The sequence below is a fragment of the Dinoponera quadriceps genome, unplaced genomic scaffold (genome assembly GCF_001313825.1).
Source record: "Dinoponera quadriceps isolate SergipeBrazil2010 unplaced genomic scaffold, ASM131382v1 scaffold96, whole genome shotgun sequence".
In the NCBI taxonomy this organism is placed as follows: domain Eukaryota; kingdom Metazoa; phylum Arthropoda; class Insecta; order Hymenoptera; family Formicidae; genus Dinoponera; species Dinoponera quadriceps.
The window spans coordinates 244,698-261,116 of NW_014554269.1; the positions used below are offsets into that span (position 1 = coordinate 244,698).

Genomic DNA, 16,419 nt, shown 5'->3' on the forward strand with positions numbered 1-16,419 from the left:
GTTCCGCGTCGAGCTTCCCACCGGATGCCTCGGTTCTCCGACGAGGAGTCTCGATTTTTTTCCGGAAAGTTACGAGGGAACTGTGGCGATTTTATAGCCCACTTATCGTCGCCAGGCGATCGGTCGTTTCCCCCCATCTCCCTGGGCCTCCACCAGGAGATTTGCACCAGGACGTTTCTACCAGCTTTCTTCTCCGTCAGCAACTTCTCCAGGGTCCCTTACGTTTCTGCGTAGTTTTCCGCTTCCTTGACTTTGCTTCCTCTCGCTTCCAGCGTCTGCATGCTACTGCCCGCCTTTTCCTCTTCTTTCATTTCAAATGTTCTCCCCCTTCCGCGACGCTCTCCTATTCGTTGGCAGCCCCCGCCAATCACAATCGCCCCTCGCATTCATGTTCGTTTTAGTCTATGGTATCCCTTTTCTTCCGGTCAGCCGCGCTCCCTTACGCGGCTGAACCTCCGGTTGCACAGTACAATCCTATCGCACCATGACCCTCTCTCTGGTGAACTACTATCTGCCATAAAAGGCTGCGTTCCAAAAACTCCAAAGGGCTATGTTCAGAAATTCTCCTCGACAGGTAGAGTATCATTTAATTGTCCAATCAGGGCATCGATCATGTAACTTTTCCCTTAACTTCGGTTAACCTAACCGGCCGGTTAACTCAATGAAATTGACCAATCGCATTGTCAATTAGATAATTGATCCTTGTGATTGGTCAATTTCGTTGAGTTAATCGATCGATTAGATTAACCGAAATTGATGGAATCGGGAGTTAGTCCCTATCTTAGATAGATGCTTTAAACCCTAGGCTTTAAGAAATTGACTAATCACAATCGATTATTCCCCTCGTAATCGACTGTGATTAGTCAATTTTCTTAAGGCTTCTGCCTGCAAGACGCGGTAACGCTTGCCGCGCGGCAAGAAACGATGTGGCAGCCAATAAACTTTTAGTTCTCGTGGAGAAACGGTACGTTGATTAGCGTCGCTTCTTGGTGCAAGCATTGCCGCGTCCTATGGGCAGAAGGCATAACAGAGCATTGTTATTATCGCATTCGTAATATACTGAGAATACTCATATTTCTTAACTTGATAACGTGCTAACATCGTTGTAAATGCATTCTGAATACGGGCCAATATATGTAGGCTACGTTTCTTTTGATGGTTGAGTAAGATTTAAATTAAATTTGGACTCTTGGCAAAAATATAATTATTCTTATAAATCTATAAAAATGGAATAGGATTCCATAAATAGAATTCTTATTCTTATTCTGTGACACACTTTAATGGCATACAAATGCCCGTAGATTAAAATTTACATTAATTTAAATTTTTATTAAAATGCATACATTATCAGCAAATATTCGTCCTCCGGTGACAACTTCAGACTTCAGCTTTCGATTTGACGTTCTCTTCTTTCCTTTCTACTCACCAGATGTCGCACCACCACCACAGCTGTGCGCACCAACTTCGGACCGTTTCAGACACGGTCTTGTACAGCAGCCTTGCATAATGATTATGTTAGATTAGACGCTAGAATGACGATGATTATGTTAGGTTAGATCGCACAATAGATCATCGTCTAGTTCGTATGTAACAATTGACTGAGATACTGTTATGGCTTCCCTGGTCGCGGATTACGGCACTTCCTCTGGTTCGGACAGCGAGACGAATGACGATATTTCGAACAATATCAATGATAATTTGTAAGTGTCGTTCTAAACCATTTAGGCTAATCAACGCTCTCCGCTTTAGTTTTCTTTTTAACGCTACTCATCTCGCCGTGAGTCACTACCTAACCTCTCGAAATTCATATATCGAGTCTCTCTCCCTAACACCTGCATTCTTCCCGCACTTGGCTCGACCCTTCCTCCTCCCACAATATGTGAACATGTACTTGTCGTATACTTGACTCGACTTTTATTTTTTACAGCACGTTTCCTTCGATTCAAATGCATGTAATTTTACACTTGTATAAATATACGTGTACATATGCATTTGCTCCAACATTGTTATTACATAGCCATTAGCACTGGCTTATTTATTCGCATTGTAGCACAGCATACCATACACATATACGCACACACTCAAGAAACAGAGTCATGCTGAACATTGATTTGAGTTCAACAACCGGTATCTATATGCAGAATTCAGCTTGTTCTTTGTGATCTGATATTGCCTCACCGTTAGCTTTAAGGAGGACGAGAAGGAGGTAGAACAGATAAGGGAAAATGAGGAAGAGGAGAATGAAGAAGAGGAGGAAGAAGCGGATGAGGAATCGAGAGGGAACAACAGTGAGGACAGGGAGAATGACGATGGATACTTGGTGAGAACGACGACCGAAGCAGCTTCCAGAGAAAAGCTTCCATTGCCAACGCCAGATTTCGACAGCGCGCCTACGTTGCTGCGCACGTCGGTGTTCTCGAATCCGTTCGTAGAGGCGGAACGGGCAAAGAGCGCGATATTGGAGAAACATGTGAAAATGACGCCGACATTGGACGACACCAAGACCATCAACGGTCGCAAGATCTGCTGGAACTACCGAAAAGGTCGCTGTCGCTTCGGCCACAACTGCGCCTTCGCCCACGACTCGGATCTGCATCGTAGCGCGGTCGAGCTGGAGGCGTTGCGTGCACCCCAAGAGACGCTCGTCTGCCAGACGCGATACAACAATGGTCAGCAACAATGGCAACAGCAGCAGCAACAACCGCTAAACGATACTGGCGACGACGAGAACGACGAGGTAGATCAGGAGAACAATCGAATGGGCAACAACAGGAAGCGCAAGAAGAGGCCAGGTCTCAGTCAATGGTTGCTTCCCAGCAAAAGGGTCTTCAAACTGTACAAAGCACAACAAACCAAAACCGTAGATGAATACTGTTAGGTAATCTGACGAAAAGGGGTGAAGTGGGAAGGCAAATGTGGGAGAGAAAATTCAGACGGGCGGCGATGTATAAGAGGGAATATGTGAAGAGGTTTACACTCGATCGTTGCTTCCCAATAAGAGGGTCTTCAAGCTGTACAAAGCGCAACAAACCAAAAGCGTCGCTAGATAAATAACGTTAAGTAGTCTCGATAAAGGAAAGTGGGGAGGACAAGTAAGATGGTTTCGAGAGAGATAAAAACGGGAGAAAAGGCGAGTATTATTTAACGTAGTTATGGGAGAAATGCATTAAGGAGAGGAGCTCGTAGAAGCTTTTAATGCGGGGTTTAAGGCTCGGCTCCCTCCGCTAGTCATATTGGTTTTGTGACGTCATATGCGGTAAGTTTCTTGCAACATGTAGCTTTACTTTTTAATTTTGTGTCTCCAGAAACAGACAATGATTTCGTAATCTTGAAACCTGTAAAATGTGCAGAAAACTGAGATATTTGGCCGATATGTCACGCAAGATCGCAAAATAATTCTTGAAATAACAGATCATTTTTCAGCCATACTCTCGAGCGGTTGTGACCTGTTATTTCATGAATTATTTTGCAATTTTACATGATACATCGGTCAGATATCTCAGATTCTGCATATTTCATAAATTACGAAATCATTGTGTTTCTCAGGGGAAATAAAAAAATAAGGCTACACGTTGCAAGAAACTTACTGCGCGTCATTTCTCGCTTATGACGTCACAAAACAAATATAGCTAGCGAAGGGAGGCGAGCCTTAAAGAAAATCGGTAAAAATCTCGAAAATAGGTATAACGATTTCATGATTGTAAAGAAAAATGTAACTCCGATTTATGCTTCCATTGCGAACGAACTTGCGATGCGTAGAATAGAGACACAGGGACTTCAGTAGATTAGGTCACTAACAGGGATGTCTATGGACGAAGAAGCCCGGCTGAGTTTAATCATCACCGGGGTTACCGCGGGGTTGCGTCAAATATTCCGTGAAAGTCCATGAATTATTCTCGAGAAACTCGTCCCGATAAGATCTACGCGAGAAATGTTATGTCTGATGTACAAAGCGTTGGAATTTTCGTTTTTGCGAAAGCAAAAGCGAACGTGTTGTTTTCTCGTTATTACGTGTTTCCCCCGATAATTCATTCTCCGCGTTAATGTAAAACGTCCGAAAGTTTGCTTTATACTTCCGATTATACACAGAGAATATCGCAGCAAGGCTATATGGTCGTGATTATGTAATTTATATTTTCTACGAGAATTATACTTTTATCAAAAAGTTATATACCTATCATATATTTGTATTATCAACCGTATATACTTAGCGACACGCGACACTTCCATGCGTTTCCCCGCAAACTTAGGATTAAGCCGAATGCGATTATATTTCTCTCTCTTTCTCTCTCTGTTTTTATAAGATAGATTTTTACCCTATCCTTTCATATATGTTGCGATCGACAAATTCGATGCTCCGTTAGATTTAATTACACGAGATAATTTTTAAACGGAAACTATCAATTATTCTAATCACTCGTTAGAGCGCGAAGAGAATGTGACGTGTAAATTTTCGTGATAGAAATAAAAAAAAGAGAATCATTGACAGATTGAAAACTTAGCGAAGTGACCGGTTGTTGAAGAATCATCTATTGGCCAATTGATTTGTTAACGGAGAAAAAAAATGATAAGTGATTATACTAACGAGTTAAAATATTAGTAACTGACAATTTGATACCTTATGAAGATCTAATTGCAATAATCTCTCAGCAAACAACTAACAGTGATATAACATCAGTGGTATAATTTCTCAACATTGTAACGTTAACGCGCATTATGTTGCATTTACATTGTTGAGCGGGAAATTGTAACATTGATGTTATGTTAGTTGGTGTTTACTGAGCCTGTAAATATTGTCGAAAGCGCTAGAAATTCACCTCTGTTAACACACTAATCAACTACTGTAATTACTTATTTAAAAATAAGTGATTATGGTATTTAGTTAAAATATAGAAAGCTCATTGACAAATCGTAAGTTTAGACGGCTTCGTCTAGTGGTTGAAAAATACTCCACTGATAAGCTAATCGTTTATTAATGAAGAAAATGACAACCAATTACGATAGCCGGTCAAGATGAAGGGGTTCAATTAATAAGAGTTTATTCGAATGTCGCGACTAGAAAGAAGTTCCTCGAACTTCTGAGGATTTTCAAAAGGTTGCCAATAAACGATTTAACGATACTATAACGGTGTCTCATTTTAATTTGCATCTCCTTTGATATCCTGAGTTAATGATATATTCGTGCAATAAACTTGTATTTCTGAAGGAAATTCGCCACGGCTCAAAAAGTGAACTTTTTTTCATGATTTGGGGAGAGCAATAGTAAAAGTAGTAAGTATATTTTATAAGAAAATCGCAAGATCAATATAACACGATTCTTCGGCACATCTCACACAAGTTTCCCTAGAACTTTCCCAGAATTTTTATCCGCTTGTCCCTTGCTGGGTAACTTAATTATGGATTTATTTTGCAGGGACCAAGGAGCTCATTTCCAAATGAATGGATATTTTCAAATATTTTTGATGCCTGTTTCACGTTTTTCTAACTCTCCTTTCTTTACGGATCTCCGAACAGATTTTGGAAATGAGCACTTCGCTTGTCAGAAAGAGGACGAATTCTTCGACTCAGTCTCCGAGATTTCGCCTCAAGCAGGTTGAAATGCACAGTCATACGCTAGCAAGACACAAGAGACATGACATGTACGCGATATTCCTCTTTCTCCTTTTATTTCAGACACTTATGTCTGTGGGTGTGTACAAGGTTTGTTTGCCTTTCAGATCCATCATACGTGTGAACCGCGAGTGCGCGCGCGTCGACTCACTATTGCATTCTCTCGATTGAAAATATAGACTTTCGCGTTTATACATACATATATATATATATATTTTTTTTTTCATATGTATATACATATATATTTCTTTTTTCTGTTTCCGCGAATGAACGTTTCACAGGCACTTCGTCTCTAAACTGTGGCGAAATTTGCTTGATCAGTTTTGTTCGGCGCGTAGAAAATGCGTGGGGCAGCGACACATGGTGCGTCGTCGCAAAAATTCATTTACGTTCACGGACAAAAAATACGCAGGAGGATATCGCGATCATCGTTTCTCTCGTTATCATCATATTTCCCCTCTTCCCCCTCTTCCCCTTTCAGCCTCTTTTTTTCTATCTCGCAGTCATTCTTTCGGCAATTGTCGCCTCGTAGATCTTCAACTACAAAAGTAAACTCGAGCGAACGAGAGACCACGGTATAAGCCAAACTTAGGATGGCGATGCGGAAAACCAAACAAATTTCAGCATTTTATATCAGTATTAAATTTAAATATAGAAACATCTCACTCTGCATTGAAAGCATTCTAATAATATGTGGAAGAGGAAGAGAAACGTCTCTTCCCTCTCTCTCTCTTTCTCTTGAAATAAATTTTCAAGAGCGACGTCAGTAATATAGCAACGAAAAATTAAGCGCTCTAAAATAGCCCACCGAAAAATAGACTCTTAAGATTAATGCTAGCGGAAAAAGAGGCTGTCCTCTTTTCGAAAGAATTTCATTAAATCTCTCGTAGCAGCGTTGGTATACCGTTCGTTCGAGTTTGTTTCTGTGAGATCTTCTCTCGCGATTATACATATCAATAACGCGTATTACAATCAATCACAGAAAGTAGATTCGACGAAAAGAATCGCGCCGTATTATGTACAATTAACTTAATTACACCTACTAACACAGGACAAGCACCTATTATTAAGTACTGATACGCTCGATCATTAAATGTTCGCCCTAATTATAATAATCATCGGATCGTTCTACGCTGTCGTTCGCGCATGTCTTTTTCCTCGAACTGAGTTATCAGTTTTTAACTATTCGAAATTAGGAACTTGATTGTATACTAAAAACGAAATTCGCACGAATCACGGAGAATCGTGCTGGATATGATATACAGAGAACTTGATACTTAAAAACATGAAAAACAGTTCAAATCATTTGCACTTTGATCATGTCCTTGAAAGCAAGAGGAAAATCACTTGGCGTGACTCGATATAGTTCATAAAATACTTTTTAAAACATCAATATAAGATTTAGAATGAAGGAAAAAAAAGAATTCCTTACCTCAAAAAAAAAAAACCCTATAAAATAAATATATCAAATATGTAAGAAAGTATCCAATAATAATATTGAAAATGAATTATCCTAAAATAGATCATTAGAGAATATCTGAAAAATATTTTTATTTAAAAAAAAAGACAAAAATTCTCTTCAAAAATATACTTTCGCTACTTGTGAATATCGTTGTACAACATTCCTGAAATTATTCCCTTTCAAATTATATCAGTCTCAATTTTTCGTTTGAATAGAAAACTTTCTTACAATTTGCGATTTGAATGATTTAGCAGTAAAAATTAATGAAAGAAGAAATGATTAGAATAAAGATATATCAGTGTATATCCGACAACACACATGAGAAATAAATCGAGAAATAAATGTAGGATTTTCAGAATTTTTTGAAGCTTAATATTAATTATAATTAATACTTATACTTTATATAAATTATATCTAGGAATAATAATACATTAAGAGTTAAAATCTGATAACTCATTTTAAAACTTCAGTTTCGACATCCAATTACCGTACGCAATTTATGTATGTAATATGACATATTGTGATCGTCGAAATATATCTTTAAATCTCTCGACGTCCCTTTTTTCGCGTAACATTAAGTACATCGAAGGAATATACTAATACAGGCTGTGAATATTCTTAAATACATAATCGAAAAACATAGAAATGACTGAGAGCCCAACATGTGGTAGAGCCTAACGTATGTGAAATTATAAAAACAAATCATCGCAACATCAAAGTGTGGTTTTTAATTGTGTATCTGAATAGTTTTGCACACTAGCTTGACAATAATTCAGCTGGATCAAGTTGGATTACATACTAAAATTTGCATATTAAAATAAAGTACAAACAGCGAAAAAAAGATTGCCGAGAAATATTCAGACAGGCGATATCATTTCCAAATGATTTGTTCGATGAAATGACGATCATCGATAGCAAATGATCGTGATTACACGGTGCGAGTGAGGTACAAGATGTTGAAAAGTTATGCATAGAAACTCTAAGGGATCGACAAAGAGAAGTTCAAAACTGACAGAATTTTACCTAAAGTGTCCGTTACGAAATTACGAATATTCTTTTCAATGTTCAACTCTCGTTTCACGTTTACACGATTCCTTTCGAATGAACAATAAAAGTATTCTTGTGTATTATCAGTGATTTTGCATTGTAAAATGACTTAGACTATAGTTCAACTACACACGGTTCTTGACTACCGCGCGCTTCGCAGACCAGCCTCGAACGCTGCATCAAAGCCCAGCGAACCTCGACGAAATCAATTAGATGTCGCTCGTTTCACATTCTCTTTTTTGTTAGATTTGAAATTTATCGGGAGATTTTTCGAAATTTGAACAAAAATGTCAATGTGAGAGATATACTGAAGAATCAAATTACGTGAGCGATCGATCGTGTTCAAACTTGTGGAACAAGTGAGAGTTTTATCATATTTTGCGAAGATTCGCGGGGTGCACTGAATGCTTCGATGGTTTCAGGTTCGACGGAGACCTCGAAGAGACCGGCCATGGTGCCTCCAAGAGACACGCCGAAGAGATCTCTTAAGTACGACACGCAAGCTCGCTTAAAAAATAGATGTTATCTATGTGAGATTTCAGGTCTATCGGTTGCTACTTTAATCCTGGTTTAATATCCATGAGATACCCAAGTTGGTTGCTCCGCGACACACAGGAAACGTAGAAGAAAGTATTCGCATAGTTCTACATGTGAATACTATTTTCATTCATGGTATTCACTGCGTTGAGCTGTAACCGCATTCATCACTTCCTTCCAAAGCCATCAAAATGAAATGCGCGTTAATTCCAATAATCTTTCCATTCTGCGTTACGGAAATCTGGTCTCGCATTGCTCTTATTAGCTTCAACGTTTTCTTTTTTATCAGAAATAAAAGAAATCTTATTCACACACAAAGCGACATCGAAGTATACTTCGAGAAGTGTCCGTCTATATTTCGTCTTTGCAAATGCAACTACTAACCAGGATTAAAATTCAGATAACTTGTCGGTGCTGATAAAGACTGAAGGTAGGACCGTCCACGCGTTCGTGATTATTCGAGCGGCTCGCTAGATTTCTCTTTCTCTCTCTCTCTTTCCCCTTCACTTTTTATTGCCTAATCTAAAATTTTCGCGCGCCTGTCGCGCCAGTTAATGCATTATGTCTTCGAATCCGTCTTTTTGCGAATCGTCGATGTTCAATTTCCGTAGACTGTCGTCCAGTAACGTAGTCGAGTTGCCGCTCACATTGTAACGCTCGGCATGTGTCGCTTTACCGTTCGGTAGACCATTCTGCATACCGTTGATACTCTTGATACCGTTGACTCCGTTGACTCCGTTAACTCCGTTAACTCCGTTGATCTTCTTGCTGATCACGCCGGAGATGTTAGCTTCGGCTTTCCCGTATACTTCGAAACCGTTTGGTTTGCTAGGCTTTTCACTCACAATTATCTGCGACGGCGAAATAAAGATCTCCGACGGTAGCGATTCGTACAGCATCGTGCCTGCAAGAAACATTTTTTTCTCATTATTATTGATCTCGGGTAAAAAAATAAACGTTAATCAGATATATTAATAGGAAATCTATTGTCCCAATAGACATGTACCGAAAGATTTCAATTCACTTACGCGATGCTACAATGCACAAACAATTATTCGTCGACATTGAAGTATTAATCACCAATCAATACACTAGTACCGTTTAAGGTATGGCAGTATTTGTTGGTATTATCCCATTCTTCACGCAAGCTAAGATTGAACATGCTGTAATCGGGATTGCCGGTGACTTCTTTCTCGATCGTCAGGAAGTGCGGCAAGATGTTCTTCAGTTCCTTGCTTGTCAGCGCCGTGTAAGTCTCCAGCAACATCAAGCCTCGACACCTGACAATAAACGAGTTCGCTATTACCCTCTTTTCGTTCAATTTTTACTCACTTCCGTTCTAAATCGCAGAAACTGCCTCACCTAGGATGCGCCGGTTCCCTGTAAATGTCCAATTGGAAATACTGATTGTTGATGAGGAAGCAGCGGCGACGTTTGAAAATGGTGAAGTGTGAGTCATCGCGCTGAGACAGCATGTTCAGATAGTCTCGGTGTGTCAGTTGAGTTTTCACCTCGATTACTTGGCCGCATATCTTCGGTCGACGAATCGTGTGGATGTATGACCAGTGACCTAAAGAAGAACGAAAAATGCAAATGATATCTTCTCATTGGAGTCTCTGCGATATTCAGCTCACTGGTTAGTTTAAGTTAGTTTAAAACTTTGTAAAGTAAGAAAATACTGCTTGTCAAGTAAGTGAAGTACTGTCTGTGATAACCAATACATCAATTTATAAGATACAACACAACGCATCTCGGATAATCGGGATGTGTAGAATTGACCGTCGTTAGTCCGTTGTATCTGTGAGCACGACCATAGATTATTCTCCCTACTCGACGCTTTGTACTGATTATGTCATACTCATTATGATATTTAATATCATCATTACATTACCAAATATTTTTGGTAAAAAGATGACAAAAAGTGACTTCTCAGACATCGAAAGTAACACTTTTTGTTGTCAAATTCAGAGAATAACTAAGGTTATTTAAACAAAAGTAAAATTTACATTTCCAGGCTTGGTTTTGGATAACTTAACACATAGTGAGAGTATTTTTCAGAGTACGGTTTGAAAGTTTAAGACCAGAGGCATGAATGATACAATCGGCAGCAGACGAGATGGCAAGAAATACACATAGAAAAATACACATACAAATAAATAAAAAACGCCTGTATTTTACAAATTGTATTTAACGCCAGCTCAGAAAAAACGTGACTCATTTTAAACGATAGTGAATTTGTTTATGATTTGTCAAGAAAAAGTAATAAAGATAAATTAGGTGACTGGATGGTAGTGCTGCGTTGTTAGAAAACGGAAAAACTCGCTACAAAGTCGGAGAGCGTCCTCACCTTTCTGGCCACGCTTACGCAGACGCGCCTGCATCTTGGGATTGTTGCTCTGGAGGTAGTTGTGCACGACGTCGAAGTCCTGGAAGGGCGGGAACTTATCGTCCGCCGGCAACGGCGCCTTGATGAGGAACTTAACCTTGCGACTGCTGGCGCGCAGCCGGTCACCCGTGTCGATGCCCAGCTTCTGGCACACACACTCGATCATCCGACAGATCTTGGATTCGAAGTCCTGTGAGTTGTCGATCACATCGAAGTACGGATGACCTACCCAGGCAGCCGCGGCTTTGTAGTCGAGTTCGCGGGCGAGCTCCACGCCTTCCGAGCGACATACGTGCTCTTCGGTGGAGTAGAACTCCTCGGCGCCGTTCGCTGCCGACACCATGTGGATAATCTGGTTGTACCTGTTGAGTGGATGATGTTAGGAAAGAAAATAGCACATCGGGATAGTGATTTATCACACGAAGACGAGAGCGTCATATTTCGAGAGAGAGAGGATATTCTTATTATATTATATATTCCTTTTTTTTATATTTATATTTGTATACTTAAATATTCTTATTATATTCTTCGGATCGTGCGACTTTTATCCCAAGACCATCGACAACGATTTTATCGAACTTAATTACCGTAACGCCCATTGATTCAATAAAGCAGAAAGACTCGCTAAGCCAGTTTAATATTTCATCATTCGATCGAAACGATCCAGACCGAGACAAGAAACGTAATAAATATTTACATTCATGCGACGGAATGATACGCGTCGGAGGGAGCGAGAATATTTTACTTGATAATCTGCGCGTGCGTTATATATAAATATTTATTTGTGTACAACGTGCACATGAATTATCAAGTGAAATATTCTCGCTGCTCCGACGCATATAATTAAATCACAATCCATTCAATATTAATTGAAGAACATGATTATTGCTATGGGGATATCGGTAGTCTCTTTGAATAATGGATTTCTAGCCGTACCTGTTGTCCCTAAGCTCGACGTTGTTCCATCCGTTGGAGGCCATCATGAGTTCCCATTTGTCCTTCGAGATAACTGAAAAGGCAAAATACAATTTCAATTTAATTTTGCTCAGCGACAGTGCGTTTAAATAAATCTCAAAAAGTCTCAGGTATGTATTAATTATTTTCTACTAGAGCTATCTCGTGATTTTCAAAAGTTTATACTCACAAGCAGAGGCGTCCATTGCGCCGCGATCGCAGATAATCAAGCAATTCCTCGAGCAGCTCTCACCGAGTTGGAAAAAAGTGTTTTCTATTTGCAACATCGTGCGCAGGAGGTTCTCCTGAAATTTGAATGCTGCAACACACGCGGAAGAAAATATGATATTATACAATTAATAAATTCTGGTTCGATTTGCAGTGTTACATGGAAAGGAGGAGGCTTGGGGGATTTTTATTTGAAGCGCTAGCATGAATAGTCGCATCGTCGATTTCTCGTTAAAGAGGAGGAGGTAAAGCCTCGATGTTTTAGGAAATAAAGCTCTAAGAAAACCTAGTTTGATGAATTCTTTTTAAACGACAATCGTAGAATCACCTCAAAAATTACAACTCTTTAGAATCACATTTTAAATCATATTAGATCCATCAAATAAAAAAATTCGTCTAAAAAACACTTGAATAAAGAGAATCTCATGTTTGAAGTAACATTGAGAAATATTTCTAAAGCAAATAAAAAGTCAACTCACAGAAACAAAATTGTAAAAGTATCGTTGCTAACAAGATATAATTTTATTCGAACGTTTCTGGCGTTTTAAAGTTACCGAGGAAAGTTAAAAGAGAAAAATGGGAGATAGGTCTAGGAAAACCTAATTTTTGATATATCCTTCAGGATTACGGGTAAGAATCGCGAGTACACGCTACAAAATTGATTCGTAGGGGGTGCGTCGGGAAACTAATCGCGAGTTATCGGCGAGATTTTCCATCTTTCGCAACTTGCATCGTCGACCTCGTCCAAACCGCGCGCTTCTCACTTTTCTCGCACGATTCAAATTTCACTGATCGATCCCCGTAGATCTGACCAACAAGTGGGCCGGTTTCTAGCAGCAGCGGGTCCTAGCACGAACGCAGATGTCTAAACTCAGCATTTCTCGAACCAAAGCAGCGGCGAGAGTTTGGAGGGATATGGATCGGTGTATGAAAATCGCCGCGTACACAGGCGATTGCGCAAAGCGAAACTCTGTATGTATTACTGGCCGTATCACTCGCTGTGCCACGAATTCTCCAATCTAGCGCGATAACCAAGGGACTCACCCACACCGGAATCGACCTCCAGGATATCCGGCCATCTCGCTTCGCCCTGGCAGGAGCCGCTCTTATGTATTAGGCGCGAGGAGGACTTTGAGCGCGGAGGACAAGGGCTCTCTGCTAGAACCAACCGGTCTTGTTGACGCGATCTCCGTTCCGTTGATTCTCTTCATCGCCACGAGTTGAAAAAGGAATACTCGCGCGTTTCTCTCCGAAAGGAGAGATAAAACAAACGGCGGCAAGCGGAAGATACATCGATGAAATTTTCATTGAGGGGAATCAAATCAATTTTGTTTCTTAATTAAGACTGCCTCTAAGAGAGGAGTGATAAGGAACGATACAGGGCAATGAGGAGCCAAAACACGGATGTTACAGTGCGATTTAAGTATTAATATTGTAAGTATCGATACATTGAAAGGAAAAAAAAAGAGTACTACTTTAAAGTAAATAATTACTCCAATACTTATTTTTTACTTAGATTAAGTAAATATGTGGCACGTTTTTGCTACATTTAAGTAATATTTACTTAATCCGAGTAAAATTTACTTAATCCAAATAAAGATTTGTTGACCCTGCTGTTCTGTTCGGGTTTATTTGACCCAAAATCATTATTTTCTTGTAACATTTTTATATGATTTTATGTAATTGGAGTGAGCATTCTGACATCTCATGACTTAGTTCCATAGCTCGAGAACATCAATTTGAAACTAAACTATGAAACAAAGCCATGAAATGTCAGAAAACTCACTCATCACATAAAAATGTAACAGGGAAATAAAAACGATTTCTTGGGTCAAAGATCCGAACAGAACAGCAGGGTTAAAAAGTATCGGAGTAATAATTTATTTGAACGTAGTATTTTTTTCAGTCTATTATTGTGCGAGGATAAAATTGTTCAGCGTATAATGACGCACGTGCTACATATATACATATAAAGTTTATGAACACCGATTGTTGCGGCGAATATTGTCGAAGGTTCGATGGCTGAACAGATAATGCATCCCGCGCCCGGAAAATGCGGAAGTGCAGGTTCGACACTTGGCGGTATTTTTCCGCAACATGATAAGTGGAATAAAAAATTGTTTACTAATTGATCTAGTGAATGGGTAAGAGTTTTTCGAGGGATTTGAATTTACAATAGCATTACTCAAAGATTGATTCGGAAGGTTGATTCGCCGCGTACGTTAGTCTGAGAACATTCAGCATGTGCGTTATTACATGTCGAGCAATTTTATTCTCCCACAATGATATTAGTATCGACAATTTTTTCTCCTCGACAGGAACCCATTTGCCGACTTTGAAGATCAAGAATTCGGTTACACGAAAGAATTCACGTTGCTGTTTCTTTTTCTGTTAATTCGCCGATGTTTCGCGAGATCCAGAATGTATAAGACGCTATTCTCGAGGAACAAATCTCAACGTTCTCCAATATCGTTGACACTGATGAGATATACAGAAACATGTCGTATTAAAATACGTCCTCATCTTTTGCAAACATCATCGTTATTTTTTCCTTCTCGGTCATATTTCAAACTGTCAAATACGTCCCCTCCGCGGAGAAACAAAAGGATGACAAGCCGCGCTAAAGGCGATAACGAGACGACAGATTTAGAGCTTGGCTTTTTTCGGCTCGCCATAAAGACCAATTTCTTTCAAGTACGCGAGAAAAAGAAATTTAGAGAAATTTAGAGAAAACGACTCGACTCCTCGTGAGCTCCACGTCGAAAATATATAATCCCGAGAGCCGGAATATTTAAATTACGTAATGTACATTTTAAATTTGCGTGAAAAACGTCGTTCGAAGATTAACACACTTCGAAACGCTAAATATCCTGTTCGTTTGCCGACAAAGTCGTAATTTGCAGCTAAAAATACGGAGAACCTATTTCTCACGCAAAAAAATGGGAATTTTTATTCTTCGTTTTATTTGATACTATGTGAAAACGAACGTTTCTGAAACTTTCGACCATTAATTGGCGCGATAAAGAGCCGGTATCGAACGGTGTTAATTACCGTCGTGGCAATTACGCGCAACGATAAATTTATGTATAAACGTAAATGTAAAGCGGAGAAGCCTGATATTCGCGTACATTTGTTTCCGTTCAAGGGCGAGCTGATTAAAGCCGCGTGCGCGACCGTCTTACGTAAGGACGAAAGAACGAACGGACGGACGTGTCGAACAGTGACGTGTGATGACCACCGCCCACGCAGCGAGATATTATTTCGATCCGTTAGCATCCCGTGCATTTTATTTCGTGAAGAAAACAACGTCGGTACGTGGTGCCACGTGGTGATGCGCCATCTCGGCACAGGCGACTCGTATAATCTTTCTTTAAACACATATTTCTCAGTATCTAATCTTCAAACACGTCGAGATTTTCTAAGCGAGCGGCACGAACGTAGCTGGAAAATTAATCCGAGGTCTTTGAAAGGCAACAACGTGTTCGAAATAAAAAAAATCTCATCGAAATGTGCAAATCAAATAAGTTTGAGAAGAACGTCGAGGAACGAACGCGTGCACAGACAGCGAAAAGTTCATCCCTGCGCACGTAGAGAGAAGAATAATGCTGCAATTCCAAACAAAATCGCACGTAAGAACTTATGATTGGAACTGCTATTCTATGCGTATCATAAGACTCACGATCACTCGTAAATATCTATGATTTCTCGTAAATCTTACGAGTAGCAAGAAACTTAGTCTTATAAATATTATAGAGAATCTCTCAGTAACTGTCAAAAAATATGAATAAAACATTTCTCAAGTATACATAGAACTTAATATAATCAGTACATACTTAATGTTTAAAATAATCGGGACACCTGAGTCTACAAACAAGTCAATGATCTTTGTTTCCGTGCAACTATCAAATAAATAAATATCTAATAAATAATAATACAGGTTACGTATATTTGAAATTAGCCATTCATTGTAACCGTGAATATGTAACGATGAGCGGTATAGATGCTAGTAAAGAATTGCAGTTTATGTAAAACTGTGAATTATTTATAATTTTGAAAGCTCGGAAAAAATGTGTTTTTTTTTTCAATTTTCCGCTTATGTTTTCTGTTTCTTCCCCAAGGGTAGAAAAATTCACGTATATTCGGTAAAAAAACCTGCCACATTCACTTTTTTCGTAAAGAAGATAATTACATGCAT

At 39.4% G+C, this 16,419-nt stretch overlaps 2 protein-coding genes across 3 annotated transcripts in view; one reads left to right on the forward strand and one right to left on the reverse strand.

Moving 5' to 3' along the window:
• The first annotated feature begins 468 nt into the window (after positions 1 to 468).
• Positions 469 to 5,120, forward strand: LOC106752297 (zinc finger CCCH domain-containing protein 65). The gene is made up of 3 exons (XM_014633895.1): positions 469 to 574; positions 1,430 to 1,700; positions 2,185 to 5,120. The coding sequence occupies exons 2-3, from the start codon at positions 1,612 to 1,614 to the stop codon at positions 2,876 to 2,878; spliced, it is 783 nt and encodes a 260-aa protein (XP_014489381.1). The 5' UTR covers positions 469 to 574; positions 1,430 to 1,611; the 3' UTR covers positions 2,879 to 5,120.
• Positions 5,121 to 5,640: 520 nt separating this feature from the next.
• LOC106752288 overlaps positions 5,641 to 16,419 on the reverse strand; it is a 19,799-nt gene continuing 9,020 nt past the window's right edge. The window contains exons 5-10 of one of the 2 annotated variants that reach the window (XM_014633872.1): positions 12,187 to 12,315; positions 11,979 to 12,051; positions 11,004 to 11,404; positions 10,019 to 10,226; positions 9,755 to 9,936; positions 5,641 to 9,560 (exon numbers count right to left, since the gene is read on the reverse strand). In XM_014633872.1, coding sequence (XP_014489358.1) covers positions 9,208 to 9,560; positions 9,755 to 9,936; positions 10,019 to 10,226; positions 11,004 to 11,404; positions 11,979 to 12,051; positions 12,187 to 12,315 — 1,346 coding nt within the window. In that variant the 3' untranslated portion in view covers positions 5,641 to 9,207. Of the gene's footprint in view, positions 9,561 to 9,684; positions 9,937 to 10,018; positions 10,227 to 11,003; positions 11,405 to 11,978; positions 12,052 to 12,186; positions 12,316 to 16,419 lie in introns of both variants that reach the window. The other variant, XM_014633882.1, reaches the window with a different exon arrangement.